General features: G+C 45.0%; 1 protein-coding gene across 2 annotated transcripts; it reads right to left on the bottom strand.

Annotated features, from left to right (window-relative positions):
* Nucleotides 1-9925: 9925 nt before the first annotated feature.
* Nucleotides 9926-23847, bottom strand: RAB33A (RAB33A, member RAS oncogene family). 2 transcript variants are annotated; one of them, XM_019716992.3, is made up of 2 exons: nt 23237-23847; nt 9926-10511 (listed from the first exon to the last, which is right to left on the bottom strand). In XM_019716992.3, exons 1-2 carry the CDS (start codon nt 23504-23506, stop codon nt 10056-10058), a joined length of 726 nt encoding a protein of 241 aa, XP_019572551.1. In that variant the 5' UTR covers nt 23507-23847; the 3' UTR covers nt 9926-10055. The 2 variants fall into 2 exon arrangements, with proteins under 2 accessions (XP_019572551.1, XP_019572552.1); XM_019716993.3 differs by having other exon boundaries at nt 23249-23838.
* Nucleotides 23848-24178: the final 331 nt, after the last annotated feature.

Genomic DNA, 24178 nt, shown 5'->3' with positions numbered 1-24178 from the left:
TTTAGCCATAATAAGTAATGAAGTAGTGACACATGCTATAATGTGGTTGGACCTCAGAAACGCTAAGTGAAAACGTCATAAAAGATCACATATTGTATATTCTCATATATATGTAATATCCTGAATAGGCAAATCCATAGAGAGAGAAGGCAGATTGGTGATTGCCCAGGGTTGAGGGGAGGGAGGAATGGGGAGTGACTGCTTAATGGGTACAGGGTTTTATTTTTTTCTTTTGAGGGTGATGAACATGTTTAAGAAGTAGATATATATGGTGGCACAGAACCTCGTGAATGTACAAAATGCCACTGAATTGTTTAAGATGGTTAATTTTATGGTATGTGAATCTTCTACAAAAAAACTTAGCAGACTAGGAATATGAAGGAAACCTCCTTAACCTAACCTAATGAAAATCTACAGCCAATATAATGAGAGGAAGAAAAAAGAGGGCCCAGAAGCAGGATCATGCCTGACTCAAGGAACAAACAGCAACAAGACAGAGGGCTACAATGGGGGCCGGGGGGTGGGGGCAGGGGAGAGTAATATGAGATGGGGCCTGAGAGGTTATATGGACCATGTAGTATATGGCCTTACAGGTAATTGTCAGGATTTGGCTTTTTTCCTGGGATGGTAAGCTATTAGTGGATTTTGAATAGAGGAGTGTTTTATACCTCAATGAAAAACAAAAATCCTTAAAGTACAGTCTTAACAGACTCACGCTAGCTGCTATCTTGAAAAAAGCTGCCAGGGACCAAGGGCAAAATCAGGGAGAGACACTCAGAGACTATTGTAATAATTCAGGTACAGGATAGGGTTTTAGACTGCTGGAAAACCTTGCTGACGTCAATAGGCTTGGAGAGGCTACTATGCATCTCTTCTATTGCTTTTAATCCTCCACACTGAAAAATATCTATCCATGACACTGTGGTATATAGTTGTGTGAAGGGAGTTCAGCCTTGAAATAAGACAGCCATAGGTTTAAATCCTGGTTTTGTTTCTAACCAGTTGGGTAACCTCAAGTAAATTACCTAAACTTGTGAAGCCTCAGCTTCCTTATCAGTGAAAGGTATGTAATGATTATTTCCTCCCAATAGTTTGGCACTGGCCTGATGAAAAGTATTCACTGAAATTCTGCTGCTTACACTACTACCACTGATGTTACTGCCATTCCTGTTGCTACTCCTGCTGTTACTGCTGTCACTGCTGTTAACTATTACCATTGCTGAGAGGAGACCCTGGAAACTACATAGCAGTAGAATCTTCTCATTGACAGTTTTAGTGGCAGTCCATCAGCACTGTGGTGATCTGTAACTTTGGCTTATAGTTCCCAGGTCTTGCAATAAATTCCTCCAAACTGCTGTGTGGATGACATCTTATCACAGTGTTTCAGTTAGATTTGTGGTATAATTCTGTAATGTCAGAAATGGGTCTAGTTCTGGCATTTCCTGTTTAAAGACTATGAAACAACACTGCCTTATTGAAGGCTAGTACTGGATCCAATCTGCTTTGGAGGGAAACATTCCTTTTGTTCTTAAAGAACCGTTCTTTACAAGAAACTTTGTAGTAATTATTACCAGGAATTCATTTCCATAAATCTTGGCTACTTACCCAATACTATTAATTTCATGAAAAAATATAATTGTAAATACCAACAGTAAAGTGGCCTTTCCTTTTGTAGGACTTTGAAATGACTGAAAGGCACCTGCTTTCTCAGAGTTTAGAAATATTGTGACTCTTAGAATTGCTCTGTTAGCCCTATCTCCGTTCTCCACCTTCTCCAGCATATCTACCTGAACAGGTTAATTATAACACTAGAACAGGAGGAAAGTTTTAAGTTGTGTAAGTTTCTTTTTCCTGATAAAATGTTGAGAATAGAGTGGAGTATTTCTATCTATCAAATCTCCAGAGCATCAGAATCAAGTAAATCAGTAAATATCTCAAGCTTAGAAAATAAGGCTATTTAACCAGTTGATTCAATCAAATGTCCTAAAGACCACAATTTGAAGTGATTTTAAAAGTTGACTTAGTTCTGTTAGTAAATTTCAAGTGGTTTTGTGGTCAAATTAACTCTGTTCTGAATAATTTAAAAGAAGAATATATTCAACAACTTTATTTTTAAAACAATAATCAGGAAAAACCTGAATGACCTTCTGTTTTCATTTCTTCTTAGTGCCCTTTATGTCAAGGGAATTAAATAAAGTATAATATACAAATGTTTAGGGGCAGCCGGATGGCTCAGTTGGTTAGAGTTCGAGCTCTGAACACCGGGTTGCCAGTTCGATTCCCACATGGGCCAGTGAGCTGCGCCCTCCACAACTAGATTGATGACAATGAGCTGCTGCTGAGCTGCTGGAGGGGTGCGGCATGATGGCTCAGTTATTTAGAGCCGGAGGTCTCAAACACAAGGTTGCCCGTTCAATTTCCACATGGGATGGTGGGCTGCGCCCCCTGCAACTAAAGATTGAAAACGGCGACTGGACTTGGAGCTGAGCTGCGCCCTCCACAACTAGATTGAAAGACAATGACTTGGAGCTGATGGGCCCTGGAGAAACACACTGTTCCGCAATATTCCCCAATAAAATTTATAAAAACAAAACAAATGTTTATCTATAAACTAGATTTCACATTATCTTATTTAAATCTTGAAAAAATCACATAAAGATGATTTTTCAATTCAATTCCATTTTACAGATGAGTAAACTGAGGTCACTTGTTCTGAAAATAAAATGGTATCAGGAAGTACTGATGTGTTCAAATTACAGAAACAGCATCCTCCCTGCCCCAGTTTTAATCAAATCTGAACAAGTGACCTCAGTTTACTCATTTTCTTTCATGGAAGATCCGTACAATTTCAAAAGTGATTTCTGATACATAGACAAGCAGTCCTTATGCAGAGGCCTAAACATTCATTATCTTCATTACTGGCTTAAAATGCTTATTATGGCCATGGAAAAAAGCTACCGTGTTTCCCCGAAAATAAGACCTAGCCGGACAATCAGCTCTAATGCGTCTTTTGGAGCAAAAATTAATATAAGACCCAGTTGTATTTTACTGTAATATAAGGCCAGGTCTTATATTAATTTTTGCTCCAAAAGACGCATTAGAGCTGATTGTCTGACTAGGTCTTATTTTCTGGGAAGCAGGGTAATACATGATCACACTATTTTTGTTCATGGGAATGGAGAATTGGAAAGGACAGAGGTGATTTCTTCTCATCTCTCAATGCAAGAAGCTTTTCTAAAACTTCTCTCTTTTTTTGCATTTTTATTAGTATCAGGTGTACAAAGCAATGTAATAGTTAGACATTGACACCCCACACAAAGTGATTACCCCCTCCCCCAAGCTACTACCCCTCTGACATCTTATATAACTGTTACAATATCGTTGACTTCCTTATGCTGTACTCCACATCCTGTGACTGTGTGTGTGTGTGTGTGTGTGTGTGTGTGTGTGTGTGTGTGTTTATAGTTGACATTTAGTATTATTCTACTTCAGCTTCAGGTGTACAGCACATTGGTCAGGCATCTACACATCTCACGTATATGTGGAATCTAAAGAACAGAATAAATGAGCAAACAAAACAGATATAGAAGAAAAACTGTTGGTTGCTAGATGGAAGGGGGAGGCGACGGGGAGAAGGTGAAGGGATTAGTAGGCATGATATAGTCATGGGGATATGAAATACAGTATGGGCAATAATATCAATAATGTGAAGATTATGTAAGGTGCCAGATGGGCACTGGACTTATCAGGCGGATCACTTCATAGAAAATACTTTTTTTTTTTTTTTTAAGTTCCAGTTGTTCGAGCTGGCCCATTCCTAGACTTTCTACTCCCGTGCCCCTGAGCAGCAGCTCAAGCCCTGGCATCTAGCATCAGCTGCCAGCAAATCTACTTAGTCCTGAATGCACCAGGAATGAAGCCCTTAGTCTCAGGCTTGGGGGAAACAGAGAAGAATAAGAAGTTAGCACTGTGGTGCTAGCTCTGCCGTTAGACAGACCTGGGGTATACCCTGCTCTAACACTGGCCAGCGGGGTGACCCTGGGCAAGCTGCTGTGATCATTCTGTGCCTCAGAGGTTATTGTGAGTCTTAAGCATGATAATCCATGTTAAGCACATAACAGAGGACTTAGTGCATAGTAAACAATAAATGTGAGGTGCCATGAATCATTTCAGTTGGAGGTATAGAGGTTGAAAACTAGGCTAGGTCTGATATCCTTCCCATCTAATGATCTCCATGGAAGGGTAAGCAGGACCACACTACCTGGTGTACCTCCCTCCCCTTTATCTGAAGTATTGGGGTTTCCACCTGGAATTGGTTGGTAAGGATCAGGCAGGCCAGGTTTCTTATCCCTTCTTTCACCTGACGCTTCCTCCAGTACTTTAAGAGTGAATGTAGTGGTACACAATACGTATTTTGTCACTGGGGAAGGGATTAAGTACCAACCACAGAGTCAGCTCAGGTCATGAGGCCCATTTCTCAGTCTATCTCAACTGTGTCATAGCCTATGAGAATCTTCCCATGCCCACAGTGGTTTCTCTTAAAACTCCAAGGCCACTTACCCAGCTTCAAAATCTATCTTCCTGGGTAGATAATGTGCTTCTTAATATCGCTCCTCCTGCCCTGCTGCCATGCTAGTCGTTCTTACCAGGGTTCACAGATTTCCCTTGGGAGAGTTAAGCCCCAGTGACTAGCCAGAGGTACCTTACTTATAAAAGTAACTCTTATCATGAGATCTACCCTCTTAACAAATTTTAAATGTTCTTACCATAAAAAGGGTGATGGTACAAAGAAACTTTTGGAAGTGACTGATACGTTTTATTACCTTGATTGTGGTTATGGTTTCACAGGTGTATGCATATGTGCACACTCATCAAATGATATAAATATGTTCAGTTTTTATATATCATTTATACCTCAATAAAGCTGTGTTGTTCTTTTTTTAAAAAATGAGTAACCCTTCTAATTCCAGATGTCTAAGTGCCCAGACTGGGACAGGATTAGCTCCTTCTGTATGGGCTTCCATCCCAGGATATGGTCAATACCAGTCAGAAAAACTACTGGTAAACACTTTCCAACTTTCTCTAATTTTACCAGCAGAGGGCACGCAGCAGACATGCAGTCTCTGTTGAATTATCAATCTTGTCTCTTGCTTCCAGAGTGGTCCTCACATTATAGAGGTGTTAATACTCTGAATTAGTTCTTCACTTGTCTCTCGTGGTTAAGAGGCTCTTGCCTACTAGTTTCAGATAAACAGCCTAGGACATTTGGTATGACTGGAACAGTTTCATTTTTCTAAGAAAGGATCCACGTCACCAGACTGGGTTCCATAGTTACCCAGACCACTGGTTTTGAAGATCTGGCTCAAGAAAAGTAGTTTCTGATTTTAGAGTTCATCAGAAAGCCTAGAGATACAGAAATAGAGATAGATGGAGGGATAGAGATCGATGAGATAGATGGAGAGAAAGATAGAGATAGGAGAGAGAGAGAGAGAGAAAGAGAGAGAGAGAGAGAGAGAGAGAGAGAGAGAGAGAGAGAGAGAGAGAGAGAGAGAGAGACTCTAAGAAATACTAACCTGGAGGCATATCAGAATCAACTGGCCATTTCAACGTTATAAATTCCTGGACCCTGCACCCAGATCTAGTAGGTCAGAGTGTCCAGGGCTGGTGCTTCAGAAATCTATAACAAGTTGTCAATTGATTTCATGCTGTCAGCTGTGAACCAGCATTTGGGAACCACTAATCTAGGGGAATCTCTGGGAACTCATATCTGAGTCCTGCTGCCCCAGCACCAGCCTTTATGGGAGTTGACAGTCAAGGGTACTTCAATTCAGAACAAGGTTGAAACAAGTGGAGATGAGGTCAGCCCTTTCAGAGGGAGCCAGGTCCCTCCCAGTGAGGGGATGAGGGATGGCCGGTGGATGGTGGTCTCTATAACATAACGCAGCAAGTCTATCTCCTCAGGTGTTACAGGAGAATAACCCCTGGCTTCACTCTCTCTATCAGCCACCCAAAGTTTCAGGAGAAGCTGAGCCTTGCTAACCAGGGAGCTCTTAGCACGTCTCCACATCTTCCATCCTCACCCACACACACTCAGGGTGGGCTGCAGTCAGCTTCATTTAGGGGGATGGGCTTCTCCGGCTGTTCTGGGCTGTGTATCCCTCCTAGGTACTGCTCTAGATGGTGCTCAGGGCAACATCTGGTCTTGGGCTTGCTGAGTGAAGGATCCTACTGAGCTAGTCCTCAAGTGCACTGAGCTCTGCCAGAGCAAGTCCTCAGGCTGAATCCAGGGGCCTGAGTGGACGTGCAGATATTGGGGGAAGGGTGGTCAATGACAGATCCTACAGCCCCAAAGGTTGAGCAGCAAAGTCCAGCTGGCTTTATGGTCCCCAGCTATTGTCCAAGGCCAGGACATCTTAGGGACTCCTTTGGCCCAGAGCTGACATTTTTGTCAGCCACTTGGGCTTCTTATAGGGATCTGGTTAGGGGCATCCCATTCAAGGAGGAATGTCCCGGTCTGGCCTCTCGGATACTGAATTGCCTGCTCATCAAACCCCCATGGGTCAGTGGGACTGGCTGGAGTAAACCTGCAGTCCTGCAAAGGGAGAAATCCTGGAGCTGGGAACTAGCTGGAAAGACAATATAAAATCATAGAGCCTAGACTTGAAGTAAGCCAGATCTCGCCTCACCTTGGACAAGTCACTAAATCCCTTGGTGCATCCATATTCTTAGCTGTAAAATGGAAATTATCCCTGCCTCATAGGGTTGAAGGAACATTAAATGAGCTAGTGTTTTAGCACAGGGCCTGTCACATAATAGGCATTCAAATGCTGGTAGTTATTTCTCCAGGTTCTGTCTCCATAGCATCAGTGAGGACTCAAGGATACAGGTCTGGAAAGTGAAGAGGAGCTGTAGAGGAGAGCTACTGGCCATCATGGATCATTCCAGAAACATAGGCTGAATGAGGAACCTGGAAATGCCCTGCTTCCCTTGAATCTGCCTGCTCCTCACCACCCTCATGGCAACAAGGGTGCCATGGTTCCCTGGCGTTCAGAGTCCCCTTCCTCTTGGTGTGCCTTGGGTATAGACCATTCCCAAGTCCTCTTGCTCAATCTGAGGGATACCAAAGTCATTGTGCCACCCTGCTGTTGCCAGCAGGAAGTTCTGGGGTTGGAAGACTGGGTGGAGCCCAGAGATCTCAGGATTCCTGGGGTCACAGTGGGTAGCCCCAGGACTTCTTGGCTGTCCCCAGACACCTGAGGAAGAGCAATGTCATACTGCAGGAAGGGACAGAATCACACAGGTGAGGCACAGAAGATAGAGGCAGGTAGGATTACTGGGTACCTGTTATTCAAACCAGAAGTGCCACAGCCTGGGCAGGAACAAAAGGTAATAATCTGGGAGAAGTTTTCAGTATCTGTTTTTTAAGGGGGGGGGCAGCCAGCATGGAAGTGGCAGCCCTGAGGTCCACACTCAGGAGTCACCCAGGAAGAGGCATCTATTCCTCTCAGAAGAGATAAGAAAGTAGAGGCTTTTCCCTCTTGCAGGTCAGCAAGCCTGCTGAGTCTTTCCATAGGTTACTGAGTCTAGATGATGCTAAAACTTTCCACTGGCTTCCCACTGCATTTAAATAAAACCCCAACCTAACATTCCTGGCCTTACCTACTTCCTTGCCACATCTCCCACGTTCTCTCCCTTTCTCGTTCAGCCACACTGGTCTCCTTTCTGTTCCTCAAACACACCAACCTCACTCCTGCCTCAGGACCTTGGCATTTACTGTTTCCCATGCTTGGGTTCTCTTCTCCCTGACCTCACAGCTGGTTGCTTTTCTTCATTCAGGCCAGCTCAAATGTCTCTTCAACGATGCCTTTTGTGACCACTCTAGGTAATATGTTATCCTCCCCCCCCCCCCCACATCCCTCACTTTCTATCCATTTTCCCTGTTTCATGGCCCCTAGAGTCCTTACTATTCTCAAATTGTCTCATTTATGCATCTCATTTCTGCTTTAGTGTCTGTCTCCTTTATGAGAGCAACATTTTATTTTGTTCACCTATGTATCCCTAAGGCTTAGAACAATGGTACGTAGTAGGTAGCTCAGTAAATGTTTGTTGAAAAGTGTTAGAGGCAATCTAGGTCTAGAAGAGGCAATCCTGATTAGAGGACTTGGAATGTTGTCATCTTGACTCTGTTACAGCAGAAAGGGGCACTGACCAAGACAGGCCAGGACCCAGACTAAAATATACCTGCAGCCACTGTGACGTGGCCCAGCCAGGTCACAGGACCCAAAAGACACCACAACAGCAGGTCATGTCCTGGGCAAGGGATCAACATCTGAAGTCTGGGATAAGGCCTTGAGGTATTCCACTGGGGAGAATCAGCAACAAGAGTTTCAGCTGGCAGTTCACCAACAGAAAACAGGCTCCCAGCCCCTTGGGTGAGATCCAGGGACCAGGCCTTGGGTAGAGGCAACTAGTAAGAAAGCTCTCACTGGGGTACTAGGCAGTCTCCAAAGACTGGAATCCAGGCAGAAGCCAAGTAATGAGAACCAGCCTGGGGGCTGGGCTGAGCCCAAGGCCAGGTGGTGACAGGGGTTAGGGATAAGCCAGTGTGGGAGTAAGAGGGCTAAAGGGACAACCAGGAAGGACCAGACAGGCTATTTGTTTGGGTGGGAAGCACATCTGGGATGTATTACTCTTTGTTGGCAGGGGGCAGGGGGCAGACCTGCATTTGCTTAGCAGAGGAACATGCTCAGGCTCTCTGCCTGGGACCCTCTCCCCACAGGCTTCCGATAACAAAGGTGCCTTAAGGAGCACCCCCCAACCAAGCAAAGAGATCTACCTGGAGCTATTGTAGATATGTCTTTATAGACATTTAGTTTCTTTAATTGGACAAAGGGCTTTCACACCCCTAGGACCAGATGTATAAAAAACACCTACAGGACTCCTTCTGGAGAGCCATCAAAAGCTCCCATTTGGCTCAAAAAGCAACACACTGACCTGCCTGATGTACAATCCTCCTGTCCCTTGGCTCCCCACTAGGGCTGCTCAGTTGTCAGTGGGTCAGACTCCCGGGTGTCCCCCCACTCAAACTCCAAGGTCATTCCTGCTCCCCGACTTTTGTCTACTTCCCTCCTGTACCAATCCAAACATTAAACTTTATTCAACATAACAAAATAAGTTTGATTCTTTTTCAGTGACACTTTCCTGATGTTGAATACATAGTGCTCTTAATTCCCATAGCACAGCCCTGCACTTGGTGATATAGTTGTCTAATTTGTGTTCCCAAGTAGTTTCAGCGTGTACATTGTTCCCACAATTAGATCAAAGGGTCTTTGGATGTAGGGAATGAATCCTGCTCATTATGTTTCCTCCATAGCACCCAGCAAAGATCTGGGGCCAGAATACATATTTGTTAGTTGGAGCCCTGCTCTCTCCAAGAAAGGGTGGGATTGGGGAACCCTTTTGGTGTGAGAGACGGGTTGGTGGAAAATGGGAAGAAGGATCTAACACTTTGGAAGCAGCTGGGCCCATTGGGTAACCTATACTTTTCATTTTTAAACTTTGGGAACTAAGGAGAGAGCAGCTTCTTCTCAACATACAGGGAGCGTAGGAAACACTGATGAGTCAACATCTCCTTTCAAAACTTCTCTATCCTGCCATCTGCATTGGTTCATGTTCCTCTGGTAGGTGGGATATCTAGCCTGTATCCCACACCTCCTGGGCATTTCTGCCCACTGATGACACTGAGTGAGACAATGAACGTGTCCTGAAGAAGTGACTCAGACAATGAGGTCTTCAGATGTCATAGAAGGCTGGTAGGGAGTGTGCCTGAGCACGGGCATGTCATTCTAGTAGGGCAAGCTGCCTCTTCTACTCATCACAATCAGAAAAATCTTCTCAGAGGAAAACAAGACATGAAGGCATGTGATAATCTATACAAATTTTATTTTAATATCTATTTGTATGGAAACAAGCAGGTGTCAGCATTTATGCAGGCGTGGAAAAAGGAAAAGAAAAAACTCCAATGATAATTGATCTTGTATTTACACCATTTGGTTTCAACAAGGACAGGAAGTTTTACTGTTAGCTTCCTGTGGGAAATCCAGTTTCTGCACCTTCCCCTGCTGCTTCTCAGCATCACGATAGAGGAGGGATTTCTGTGCCTTCAATCGGCAAGCCAGGCACATGAAAATTGACTCCACATTCTGACTCTCTTTGGGGTCCTTGGCTGATGTCTCAAACAAGAGCATGTTGTGGGCATCGGCAAATTTCAGAGCTAAGTTGGAGGGTACCTGGATCTGTTCCCTCAAGTCACACTTGTTGCCCACAAGCACTTTCGGGACTAGCGGGGGCACAGCATGCCCATTGCATTCTTGGATCCACATCTTGAGGTTGGTGAAGGATGTCATCTTGGTGACATCATAGACAAAGACCACTGCATGCACATTGCGGTAGTAATGCTCAACCATGCTTTTGCGGAAGCGTTCCTGACCTGCTGTATCCCACACCTGAACCTAGAAGACACAAAAACCCATATTTGGAGTCAGAAAAGGAAACATGAATAGATAGAAAAAAAACCATTGTTCTGTGGCATTATAAAACTGAGGTGACAAGCCCAGACACAGGAACTGGTTCTTTGACAGATTGGCAGAATGGACTTATCAAAGTATAGAAAGAAGTTTCTTTCCAGTTTTATAAAGTTTTCTTAAGATTTTTAGCTGAAAATCTTGAGTTGAAAAATCTTAAGGCTTTTAGTTGAACACTGGAATGTAAATTGGTCAACTTTTCTGAGGGCAGTTTGGCAATATTATCAAGAACCTTAAAAATCTTCAAAACTCTTTGAGCCTATAATCCCACTTCCAGAAATCTATACAAAAGAAATAGCAGAGATGTGGTCAAATTTTGTACAAAGACCTTAATCACAGTGTTACTTATACCTTTTGATAAACAGGAAGCAACCTAAATGCTCATTAGGAGAGGAATAGCTAAAGTGTATACACACACACACACACACACACACACACACAGTGGGTTATTATGCTGTTATTAAAAATAATGTTTTCAAAAAATAAATGGTGGAGGAAATGCACACAAAATATAAGTGAAAGCAAGATATGAAATTTTTAATATTCTGTGGTCCCAATTTTTAAAAAAGCATATTAAACAGACACATGCATAGTAAAAACTGGAAGTATATACACCAGAACAATAATGATTATTTATGGGCAGTGGAACTATAGGTAATATTTATTTTCTTCTACTTTTTTGTATTTTCCAAATTTTCTACTGTAAGCATTCACCACTTTGTTTTGAGGGGTTTTTTGCATGACTTTTGTTTTTAAGTGTTAAAAAATCTCACCTTGTAGCTCAATTTATTTTAAGTTCACTTCACTGTTATATAAAACGGGATTTAACTCACTGGATTTTTCTTCTGCATTCTGGATTTTTTTTCTTTTGGGATAAAGGCCAAATTACAAAGGAAAAATGCCACTATAAGAAACATATACAAAGACATAGAGCTCCCAAGGGACACTCTGGAGTCAACGCACACTCAGCCCAATCTGTTTCCCTTTACATCTCCAAAGTCTTGGACAAGAGAAATTCATATTCAGAATGATGGTCCCAAGGCCCTATACAATTCTGTTATCGAAGAAAATTTGATTGTGGCCACTGATTGACTACTATGGCTCTTAAAACGAAGTATAGCTTTCATTTGGAGTTAGAAGTCAATAAATATAATCTAGTAACTATAACTGAATCTCCTTGCTGAGTGAAAATCTTACAGAGCCCCAGAGTCATCATTCTGAACATCAATTTTTATTGTCCAGGCTCTCCTTCATCCCCTCTATGGACATTGCCGACACATGCCTTTGGCACAACCTTCAGATTCACCCATTCTTCTATTTTGATTTTCATGTCCCTAGGCCAGACCTTTCATTCCTCACTCCTGGACTACAGTGAAGTCTTTTGGATTCCAGATGTCTCCACTCCAGTCCTTTTGCATACTGCTTTCAAACTAGCCTTCCTAAATCCCTGCTTTTATCAGCATGTCATCCTCCTCGTCAGGAAATTATGATAGCCCTGTATTGCATGTGGCATCAAATGAAATATCTTGTCTGCCATAATTTGACCCCACCCAACCTCATTTCAAATTACTGAGCTACACCTGGTTCATTCCCTCCTCTGTACCTTTGGTCCTTCCCCTACAGAATCGGTTGCCCCCTCGTTGCCCTACCCATTCTTCAAGGCTCAGCTCATGCCTCCAAATTCTTCCCAAAACCTCCTCCGCATTCAATTCTCTTTTCTTAGGAATTTATGTTGCATTTTAAGTCTGTACCACACCATTTAGAATATATTTATTTGTTCTCTAATTGTTTCATCAGTGCTCATGGCATCTCTCCAGCTAAACTGTAAGCTATATTTTTCTGCATCAGATCACTCATCATTATGGTTGTCAGAATCATCGTTATCATCACCATCATTATCAAAAAGCAGTATTGGCCTGAACCACTAGAACTACAAGCAGTCTGGCATCCTAGTTATCTGCCAAGGCAACTTCAGAGAGAACATTTGACTTTGGTTATGCAGAAAAACATAAGTCCTCGAAGACTGATTTGCTTCCACAAGCAGAGACAGAAGAGATGTTCGTTTCTTCCACCACTTTGATGCTCTGAGCAGGAAGAAAGGGAGAGCAGGCCAGGGAAGGAATGGAGGTCAGTGGGAAGAGAGCAGGTATAGCACAAGAATATTGTTACCACTTGGCTCCCGGTCGCCACCCCCGCCCCCGCCCCCAATAGTCCTAACTTTTGCCTCTGAAAAAGGCTGAATCCCTATCAACCCTCAGGTATGTGACAGATGCTTTAACAACATGAGCTCAGGACTCTAAAAATATCTGCCACTAGTGGGGCACACAAGTGGGTGTGAAGTGTTTGGGGCTGAGTAGATTGGTGGTTTGGCTTTTCTTTGGCTTCAGAATTGTGTACACCACGCAAGCTGCCGGAACTACAGGGAGGGCCCTCTCTGCTGGAGATCAACTTTGCCTTTCCAGTATGATGGGGAGCCTTGAAGCTTTTATTTGGACTCTCAGAATTTAAACTGTAGGCACTGCTTCCATTCCAGCTCTTTATAAACCCTACCCCAAGTTTGTGGTGAGAGGTGAGCCAGGAAGCAGGCTGCTCACAGCAGAAAATCAGAAGAGCCATCACCAAGGGAGAACACAGCAGTCAGGCTCACTGGCTCACTGGACACAAAAGACCTCATTTTGTTTGGGGTTTTGGTGTCTCTCTTCTTCTCAACATCCTCATAAACCCCTGGCCCCTTCTGGACAGTGAAAGCATGTCCTTCCCCTTTTGCAGCTGGCACTCCTGTTGTCCATTCTTCCCTTCCTGTGAGCATTGCATCCACATGATGGCCAGAGGTGACAGCTGCCCTTTAGCCAATACGTGTTCCCCAGATCCTCTTTTCTCTCCAAGGGCCAGTGAGGTGTAGTGGAATCAAACCAACTTGGGTGCCAATCTCAGCACAATCACATACTATTAGTTAGGTGTCCTTAGGCAAGTTACTTACTCTGTCTTAGTGTCCTCCTCTGGAAACCGAGGATAACCACAGCAAATTTGTAGGGATGCTGTGAGGATTAGCATTCATTGTAAATACATGGCACAGTGCCTAATACACACTGTTCCTCTGTAGCCTGAACCTCCACCAGCAAGTCTGGCCCGACAAATACTTGAGCGGGTACTGTTGAAATGCAGCCGTAGCTTTGGAATTGGGAGACTTGGGTTCCAGCTCCTCTGCTTAGTAGCTAAGCAAATGAGTAGGCAAATGACATAACACATGAGAAAGAGGTTTTGCAAAATATAAAGTGCAAATGTTAGTTGTTGCCATTGTCACAGAAGGCCCATCAGCCCTTCTGGTAGCACTTGTCCTTGGATCCGTTGGTTCTCATCCTGGAAAGCACAGAAAGCTTGGCTTCTTGACAACGAGATTTAGCCAAGGAAAAGACAGTCGGTAGGGAGAGGGAGGAGAGAGGAATGCCAGCAATCTGCCATGGGTGGCTGGAGGCAGGTCTAAAGTGATGAGGATGCTGGAGGAAGGTCAAGGGTGCATAGCATAGAGAGCTACCATAGATAAACGTAGCCTTTTAAACCATTTTCCTGGGGCTACTGCTGCCTGAGCAAGCTTCAGCAAGTCCCCTATCCCCTGCATGTGCTTATAGCTGACACGGGTATTTGTTTTCCCTGGGGAACATATCTGGCATCTTTCTGTAGATGAGGCATGAATGTCCTTTTGTTGGAGGCCAGCAAGGGAGAGTAGAAGTGGAAAAGGGGAGAAAAATACATGTGTAACTGTGGGGAGCCATGGTTTCTTGCAACCCTGAACCTTGCAGACTGGCTCGGTTTCTGCCCCCATAACATTGTCTCTGCCTTATCTGAGAGGCGCCTAACGGCTGCTGAGGAATGTGGTGGAAATGGCCAGTTCCCGGACACAGAAGACTAAGGGCTTTCTGGACAATTGGTAGGTTCTGTCTCCTTGAGATATTTACTTTTGTGAGTTTCAGTGACCTTGTATCTTCTATGTCAAAGTAAAGTTGAGGCTGGAAAGATTTACTTTCGCTGAGATAATGCATATCTTCTTCGTTTAACTGCACGTACTCAAACTGTATATATTGGTTAGAGATAATAAACTCAGGGCTTCAGCATGACTGAAGACCGGCCGCATTAGCATTTGTGTGTGTCTTTTATTTCATTCCCACTCCCCCATTCAGGTACTGATCGACTCGTGGCGGCTGGCCCGTCACACTTGGTGCCCGAACAGGGACCTGAATACGGGGGATAACAGTGAGGAACACCGCGTGGCAAGGGCCCAGCTCGTAGAGAGCTAATTTCAGTGGATGCGCGGTGAGTAAGGCACAATACCCCTCGGTCGAATGAATGTGTGAGTGAGTGATAGTTCCACGACTTCTTGTCACGGAGCTTGCTTGGGCCCTAATCTGCGGTTCCGGTTCTGTCATACGGCATAACGGCGACTGGACTTCTGTCCACCTGTTCGGGAGATTATACCGAAGCGCCTTAGCCAAGACACATTTAGCTCCGCGAGGGGCACGGCCAGACGGGCATCAGAGTGTTTTCCTTGTTGATTGAAGGGCCGAGTTAGGGTGAAGGATGGGTCACGCTAGCAGCAAGGACCTGTATGTTAGAGGGCTTAAGAAATTGCTTGCCGCCCGTGGCAGTCGGGTGAGCAGAGAACAGTTAGATAAGTTTTTAGAACTTGTAAAAGAAGTTTGTCCATGGTTTCCAGAAAAAGGCACTGTCAGTCTGGAAACTTGGGAGAAAGTGGGAGAGCAGTTACAAGATTATTATGCTGCCCACGGACCTCAGCAGATCCCTGTAGAAACATTCGGGTTGTGGACCTTGATTAGAGATTGTTTAGATCTCAGGCGTAAGAGCTGTAAACTAGAGAAAGTGAAACAAGCTGGCAATGAAGAAATTCTTTCATCTGCCGCTTCTCTGGCAGAGAGAGAAAAGGGGGAGGAAGCCAAACCCACAGAAGAACTTTTTAAAGATACAGAGCCTATTTATCAGGAACCTCCGGTCGAGGACTGGGAAGATTTAGACCCTCAGGATCAGGAAGACTTAGAGGATGAAGCAGCCAAATATAATAGGGACAAATACCCTCCTTTGGTGGCTATGGCTCAAGAAGGCAGACAACCTGCAGGCACTACACTTTCTTTTGCAGATCAGCTAAAAAAGATTCAGGGACAGCTGATTGAGCTCAAAGTTGCTGTGGATGGAGGAAATTGTCCTCGGAGTCCCCAGATTCCTTTTAGAAATCAATGGAATCCTCGGCGTAAAGATCCCCCTTGGAAGCAGAGGTGCAAAGATTACAAGCTGCACTCACTTCCCTCTCTGTTCAAATGCAATTAGTCCAGGCTCAACAGACTGGGCCTTTATTAAAATCTCAATCAAAATAGAAGCCTAGGTTACAATTAAGTTCTCCTCCAAGTGTAGTTGCAGGGCTAGATCCACAGCCTGAGGCCCCTGTTGTAGCCCCTGTGACAATGAGACAATTACCAGGCGTAAAAGATCAAAGGTCCCCCCTACAAAAGAGTTTACAAGCTGCTAGTACAGGACCAACTTTAAAAGGGACACATTGCTTCCTCCAATTCTCCCTGGAATTATCCCATTTTTGATATTATGGAAAAAAAATCTGGTAAGTGGAGATTATTACAAGATTTACAAAAAGTTAATAAAACCATGGAATTAATGGGAGCCTTACAGCCAGGCTTGCCCTGTCCTGCAGCCATACCAAAAAACACATATAAAATTGTTTTGGACTTGAAAGATTGTTTTTATACTATACCTTTAAATCCTGATGACTGCCCTAGGTTTGCTTTCAGTGTTCCTTCTGTTAACTTACAAAAACCTTTTAAGAGATATCATTGGCTAGTGCTACCTCAAGAAATGGCTAGTAGCCCTACATTATGTCAAAAATTTGTATCAGCTGCAATAAAACCTACCTAAAGGACATTTTCAGATATTTACATCATCCACTACATGGATGACATACTTCATGCCCACTCTTGTGAACCAAAGTTGCTTGCTGCTTTTGCTCATTTAAAAAAAAAAAAAAAAAAAAAAGCTCCACAATTATGGGCTGGTTATAGCCCCCCAAAAAAAAAAATTCAGCAAGTGCCTCCTTACTCTTATCTGGGATATTGTTTAATGCCTCAGGCCATTGTGCCTCAAAAAATACAAATCTGGCGAGATTGTTTAAAAACATTAAATGATTTCCAAAAGCTACTGGGAGACATTAACTGGATTAGACCTCAGTTGCGGTTGACAACCGGTGAATTACAACCTTTGTTTAAAATATTACGTGGGGAAGCTGATCCTACTTCTCCCCGCGAGATAACACGGGGAAGAGGCTTTGCTTGTATTTCTCCAGGTCCTAAAGAAAAACCTTTGTAAATTCCTGGTCGGTGTTAAACCATACCATAAACAACAGCCCACAAAAAAAAAAAAAGACATCTATAGATACCCATCCACGTCCCTAGGGTGTGAAAAAGCTCTCACTTTCCGCAGCTGCAAAAGGACTTTCCACTTCAGACCCTGTTAAATGGATAAAGACTTTGGGTAGAGGGTTTGCTGGGGATATTGCTATTCTGTTTATTGTTCTGTTTATTTTACATAGTCCTCAGATGTGGACAAATAGCCCTCCGACAGGCTGTAAATGAAATAACTACACGTTCTGTGTTTCTCATGCTTCAAAAACAAAAAAGGGGGAGATGCAGTCACACAACAGCCTAGCCGACTGTCCCCCCATGTCTTTCCTTAAGGAAAGAAGAGCCTGTAAGACTGTGCCTTTTTAGGAACTTTGCTTATCTCTATATTTTACACCTTATGTCTCTCTGTCTGGTCCCCAAAAGATGGTTTGCAGCCAAAGACGGGTAAGATATCTCACGGGAGATACAACCTAAGCCAGGCAAAACCGAGTGGGGACCCCCAATGAGCTGCCTTAAAAGATCCAAAAAGGAGCCTTGCCTCCCCTTCCCCCTGCCTGGGAAAAGCCACTGCTGTCTCTGGCTTTCCTCAAAGGAGATCGGTAGCCAATGACGGGTAATGATCAGTAAGCGTTTTTACAACCTAAGACAGGAGTCGATCGCTTTGATGATTGATATCCAATGACGGGTAAGTGAAAATGTCTGTACTGACTACCTAAGCCAGACACGATCTAAAAAATAAAAATAAAAAAAAATAAAATAAAAAAGGGGGATATGTAGGGAATTGGAGCATTAAGGGTTAAGAAAATGTAACTTCAAGCAGAGTTTGGGAGGATCGCTAAGGGGAACTCCGATAAGCATAAAGAACAAACAGACACCTGCTGTTCTGGGAATGGGACAATATCAAAAGGTCTAAAGACAGTCAGGGTCAAACTTTGAGAAAACGTAACTAATCTGTACTTGCTGCCTCAGCCGCTTTATGTAACCTTCTTGTTTCTGTGTGTATAAAAGAAAGCTGGCTTCATGATAAAATTCAAAGTATGAGAGAAGCTGAACCCTTAAAATTTGATGCAGCTCAGGCTGCCTCTGAGTTTGTTGATGTTCTTAGGAGTGTTTTGCCCTCTATGCCTTATATTACCCATTCTGTTATAATATTTCTTACATTGAGCATCTGTGTCTGCTTGGTTCTATGCCTACTCCCCATCCTCATTAGATGTTTCATCAACAAAATGTTAGACTTACGAGCTGACATCCATCAGCTTGAGCTTAAGGCGAAGCCTTAAGTCTTTCTCCCCCATGCATTTAGAGGGGCGGGTTAGCCAAAGACGGGTAAGTACTTGGGAGCCACTTCAACACCTAAGACAGGGCTTATATAATAAAATATGAGTACCAAAGACGGGTAAGTTGAGGCTGGCGTCCTGAGACACCTAAGTCAGGCACCGTCACCTCGCCATCCTGGCTGGATGGACTTTGCTTTTATAAAATAAAAAAGGGGGAGATGTGGGGAGCCATGGTTTCTTGCAACCCTGAACCTTGCAGACTGGCTCGGTTTCTGCCCCCATAACATTGTCTCTGCCTTATCTGAGAGGCGCCTAACGGCTGCTGAGGAATGTGGTGGAAACGGCCAGTTCCCGGACACAGAAGACTAAGGGCTTTCTGGACAATTGGTAGGTTCTGTCTCCTTGAGATATTTACTTTTGTGAGTTTCAGTGACCTTGTATCTTCTATGTCAAAGTAAAGTTGAGGCTGGAAAGATTTACTTTCGCTGAGATAATGCATATCTTCTTCGTTTAACTGCACGTACTCAAACTGTATATATTGGTTAGAGATAATAAACTCAGGGCTTCAGCATGACTGAAGACCGGCCGCATTAGCATTTGTGTGTGTCTTTTATTTCATTCCCACTCCCCCATTCAGGTACTGATCGACTCGTGGCGGCTGGCCCGTCACATGTAACCTTTGGAGGGTGCCGAGTGAATGATGGGAAAAGTTCAAAACAAATATTTTTTTAACTAGCTGGACTGTCCTATCTGTGTCTAAGACACACACACAAGGCTGACCCAGAGATTGGCAAAGGAGGACAGAGAAAAAGATAAACTTATGCACAAAAATCGAAGCAGCAAGGCAGACAGAGAAACACACACTGATGGCTAATTAACCATTAAGTTAACTGGAAGAAGATGGAAGCTCAGAAACTCTAAGGAAGACATGATGTCATTCTGACAACAGGCAGCTTCTGACAGAACACTTAGCTCAGCTTCTGTCCACTCGGTAATGTAACACAGGAAGGTGTTTTTCCAAGTGATCAGCAGAGGAAGAGAAATCCATAGTCCCAGGTGGCACCTGCCCACCGCTATGGCTGACCTGCAGGTTGCCTGGTCCAGAGGGCTGGGGCTGAGGTAGTGCCCAGCCTGTGGAAGGAACCAAATTATGCAGGAGGAGGTAGTTCCATGAGAATTTACAAAGAATGGCTCAAAAATTTGTTCTGAGCCTCCCCTCTAATACCTCCTTCATCCCACCCCACACACACTCCTATTTGGTATTTTCCAGTGCTTTTAGTCTGAGACAGGCTCAATTTGATTTAGCTAAACCTGTAGGAGACAGACCCATAATAGTCATTAAGGGAAGCTCCACCCTTCCTTTGGGGGTTGGGGGATGCCCCCACCCTTCCTAGGCTGATGTCAGGAAGGACTGTCAGCTTTATTATATGATGTCCCTCCACGTCCCTCTCACAGGTAACTGCATGGATTGTATGGACCACGGGACAAGCCCAGAGCAGGGATTTATATGGAAAGAGCACTGGAAGGGGAATTAGGAGACCTGAGTTGTAAGCCTGGTCCTGTGTGATCTTGGGCAACTCACTTTTCCTTCCTGAGCCTCAGTTTCCTATCTGTAAAATGAAGCCATTGGATTAGAGATTCTCTAAAGTCTCTTCCATCTCTGAACATCTCTGATTTTCACACCCAAGGTGAGATAGTCAAGGTGAAAAAAGTAAAACCTAGATACTCAGCTCAATGTCTGGGGTACCTTGACGGCTCCATCTTGAAGGCTTCTGGGTCCTGGGTTATAACCCTGGACCCCTGGTTTAGAAGAGACCAGCAGGCTGGCTGCCCAGTATGCCACCTTCCCCTGTGCACAGACCCATAATAGTCATTAAGGGCCAGATATTGCCCTATCGAGTAGGTACAATGGTAGAGAGCATGGGCTCTAAATCTAGGTTGAAATCCTGGCCCGGTTGGAGGGAAGGCAAGATAATGAGATGGTGAAGTGCTTAGTTAGGCTCAAGGGTCAAAGACTGAAGCTCAGATCCATCAGCCCCTGGGCAAGTTATTTAATCACTCTAATTTTGGTCTCCTTATCTATAAAACAGGAATGATAATATAATAGTCCTAATCTCACAGGCTGCTGTGAAAATCAAATAAGAGTGCTCTTTGTTTATTCAAAAAGCAGAAGCTTATTATTATTATTATTATTTATTATTATTGGATACTTTTCTTTTCTTTTTTAAGAGGGCACAGCTCAAAGTGGCCCATGGAGGGATCGAACCAGCAACCTTGGTATTATTAGCAACACGCTCTAACCAGCTGAGCGAACTGGTCACTCTATTAGAGGATTTTCTTGACGCTCCTGTAGACCAGTAAACACTGGATTATAAATGTTGTGATGTGGTGAGGACACATTGACTGGAAACACCTAACTAATGGTGTTTCAAAGCCCTAGGGATGGCACTGGTAATTAAGAGAGTAGCCCCAAATATGCTAAACCAGTCATCCCCCTGTAGGGGTTGACATAGTGCTACTCTGAGGCACAGGGAGGCAGCCCAGGACAGGCCACACCCTACTCTTGAACTGAGAGAAGAACTCACTGAGCCCTCTCCATTTTCCTGCAAGGACTGGTATTTTATAGCCTGACAGCCTTTCATTGCTGGCTGTGGTCTAGGGCCACCTCAGCCTGGCAGACTGGACTTTTCTCCCTTCCCCAAAGGGAGAAGCCTTTGACAGTCACCTCCTAGCATGGTTTTGGTACTTGTTCCTTGAGAAACGCCAGGCCAGCCAGAGTATGGGACCAAATCTTCTTCTGAGATCATGCGCTTGTTGCTATGCTCTGCCATCTTCCCACAGACATGCTGAGCCTGCCTGCTGGCTTTGGCCCTGAAGTTGCAGCAGCTTTAAAAGAGGCAGGGTCACCATCTCCCCACACCCACATCCCACCTGAGCGCCTTCAGAATCTGCTCTCAGAGGGCTCCTTCATGTCACCAAGTGTCACAAGGCTCTCTTGAAAATACCACTTTCCTCTGAAAAACCTGTACTGAGCACTTCTCTGCACGTGGTGTCCTGCTGAGCTCCGTTTCTAGTGAGTCACACTGTCACAGGCACTGCCCCCTGGGAAAAAGTCCAGAATCTTTGGCAGAGACTATAAAATCCAGTTTGGCTAGGTCCTGGGCTGTTAGAAGGGAAGGAACCTTTTAAAAATTCCCCCGAGGTCACTGGGTGATGACCCTCTTCCACTTGTTTTTCACCTCCCATTTTCCAGTTTCTAGCTTCCTTTTCCCACAGACTCCCAAACATTTCCTTTTTCCTCCTTGTACATTTCAGGTGGACTCATTTCCCCTCTTAAATCCAGAGAGCTGTTTGGCTCACTGTGAAACTTGATTTTAAACAGGCAATAGCATTAAATTTTAAGGGTCTTGAGTGCTTAAGAGCACATCCGTAACTATATTTCTACTTTGGATGCTTTAGAAATTCCAGAATCTTACAACCTTACATAAAGAAGCTAGACACACTAGAGAAAGTTCTAACCAAGCAAATGTCAACATAAAACCCTGGGAAAGGAGAAAAGACAGATACCTACTTTGACTTTAAAAAGAAAATGTAGCAATTCCCCCCAAAATGTAAGAGGCAAGAAATATCACTATTTCAAAACACTGTCCTATATTCCTGACCCTGGGTTTTCGTTGTTCTCGAGAACTTTCCCTTACCAGTACTGCAATACCCATCTTCCTGACATATCTAGTGTCTTGGCCAGGTTTCTGAAGCCATTTTAAAACATGTTCATTTTAATAATCAAGGAGTCTGTACAGTTTACAATGTTCCACATTCTCCCCAGTTACTCAGCTCTTCTCTCCACCTCACGCTTAGAGGGGCCTTGTGGTCATTTGAGCTGTTTGACCAGCAGGAGGGAGGTTTACCTTTGCAGGACAGGATCTGACCATAGGCTCAAGAAAAGGCCTGTTATATGTCTAGTGGCGTTGGTCTTTAGTGCCCTGTGTTTTGAGGTGACTTTCCTGCCTATAACCCTGCCTCCCTCTGTTCCCCTAACACATTAAGCTGCCCTTGTCATGTCCCACCTCCCGCTAGCCTCTGCACATTGAAATATCCCTGTCCTATTGAGTTTCCACTGTTGATGAACCGAAAGTGAGTACAAATGGTCAGACAAGAATATCTGTACTTAGCTGATCTCATAAACTAATGAGAGGGTAGGAGCAAGACACTTCCCTTGGCCCTCAGAGAAGTTGCTCTGCATTTTTACAAAGGCCTGCTGAAGACAATACCAATAGAATGAATAATAGCATTAGGTACCCCAGACAAATAAAGGAGATATCATTTCAGGGGGACTGTTCCAAAAGAATAAGTTTTGTCTATTATGGAGGGCTGGCAGGTGACCCTGTCTCAATTTCTTTAAAAGGGCTCATGACTTTGTGCCAGAACCACCCCACTCCACCCCTATTCCAGCTCAGCCATAATCTTAGCCATAAACTGTAATTCTCTGTGGATTTCCATTCTTTCCTCCCCTGTGATGTCTCAGGGCTTAACCAAAGTGGGTTTTTGCACCCTATTGGCACCCAAGAGGAAGAAGAGACCTCAAGATGTGTAAAGTGCTTTGGGATCCACCCCACAGAGCAGGACCAGGTTACCTCATACCTCCCTCTGCCCACAGGTGCCGCTGCTCCTGGCTCAGGGTCAAGGATGGGATCACACATGCTTTTCCTGGCAGGAGCTGTCAGGCAGGGACAGAGGGCATAAATGCACCCTCTCCGGCCTGCCCTAAAAAAAACAAAACAAAAAAACGGGCAAGGTGGGAACCAGGCCGCTGAGAAAGGCGAAAAAAGATACGGAGGTGCTGAGGGTCTTGGGCTCAGCAAGCAGCGACGCAGCCACGAACCTGACCAGACCGTTCACAACCACTAGAGCATGCCTCAGGCGAGGACCCCTCCCAGAGCCCTCCCTTCCCGGACCTAACCGTCTGGATCACCTTGATCTTCTCGCCCTCGATTTCTACGGTCTTCTCCCTGAAGTCTACACCGATGGTGGCCTCAGTCTTGTCCGGGAAGGTCCCCCCACAGAAGCGGAAGGTCAGGCAGGTCTTGCCCACGTTGGAGTCACCAATAACGATGATTTTGAAGATGCGAATCTGCACGTACTGGTCCAGCGACGAATCAAGCTCCAGGGATGCCAGGCTAGCTGCCGAGGTGGGCTGCAGGCTCCCATGGCCCAGGATGGGCTGCGCCATCTCCCAGGGACTGGACCGGGGCCCCAACCCTCCTGGTGGGCTCCACACAAAGAAAACGGCCACGTTAGTGCGCTCCAGGCGAGCGAGCTTTGTGCGTGTGTGTGCGTGTCCGTGAGTGTGTCCGCGCGTGTGTGCGTGCGCCGTCCCCGTGCGCGCGCGCGCGCGCGTGGGGTGCCTTTCGCCCCAGGTCCTCCTCCTCCTCTTCCTCCTCCTCCTCCAGTGCACCCTCCTCGCAGCTCGGAGGCACCAACACAAAAGCCAGTCAGGGGAGGAGAGATGGAAGAGAGACTGCAAGGCACGAGCCCTCTCCTTCAGCCTTGCCCTCGGAGGGGCCGCTGGGGCGTGCGACCCCGCCTCCACCGCTGCAGCTGCTGTGGCGCCTTGGCCTAGACCCTCCCCTTTCTGGACCCCAGGGACACACCGCAAAGAGGAAGCTTACAAAGGAAAGGAGGGTGGGGAGAGCGGCACACACCACCCCGGGATGGTCCTCCTTTCTCCATGACACTATTTATTTTATAGATCTCAGGCTCCCCACCCCCACTTTCTCAGATCGCACGGGGGTCCGCTCTGGAGCACTTCAGCCTCGGAGCAACACCACTTTACTCGGGGGGTACTGGGTGCGGGGAGGAGACACCTCCAGAGCTGCAGGCAGCTGAACTGAGCCTCTGCAGC

This window comes from Rhinolophus sinicus, chromosome 18, assembly GCF_057876585.1.
Source record: "Rhinolophus sinicus isolate RSI-liver-muscle chromosome 18, RSI-T2T, whole genome shotgun sequence".
NCBI lineage: Eukaryota > Metazoa > Chordata > Mammalia > Chiroptera > Rhinolophidae > Rhinolophus > Rhinolophus sinicus.
Note: the sequence above shows the minus strand (reverse complement) of the source record. Positions and strands in the feature narration are given on the sequence as shown.

Coding starts and splice junctions, on each gene's coding strand:
- RAB33A (XM_019716992.3), bottom strand. CDS start 23,506: ATGGCGCAGCCCATCCTGGGCCATGGGAGCCTGCAGCCCACCTCGGCA. Junction 10,512..23,236: donor AGATCAAGGTGATCCAGACG/GTTAGGTCCGGG, acceptor TGTGTCTTCTAG/GTTCAGGTGTGGGATACAGC.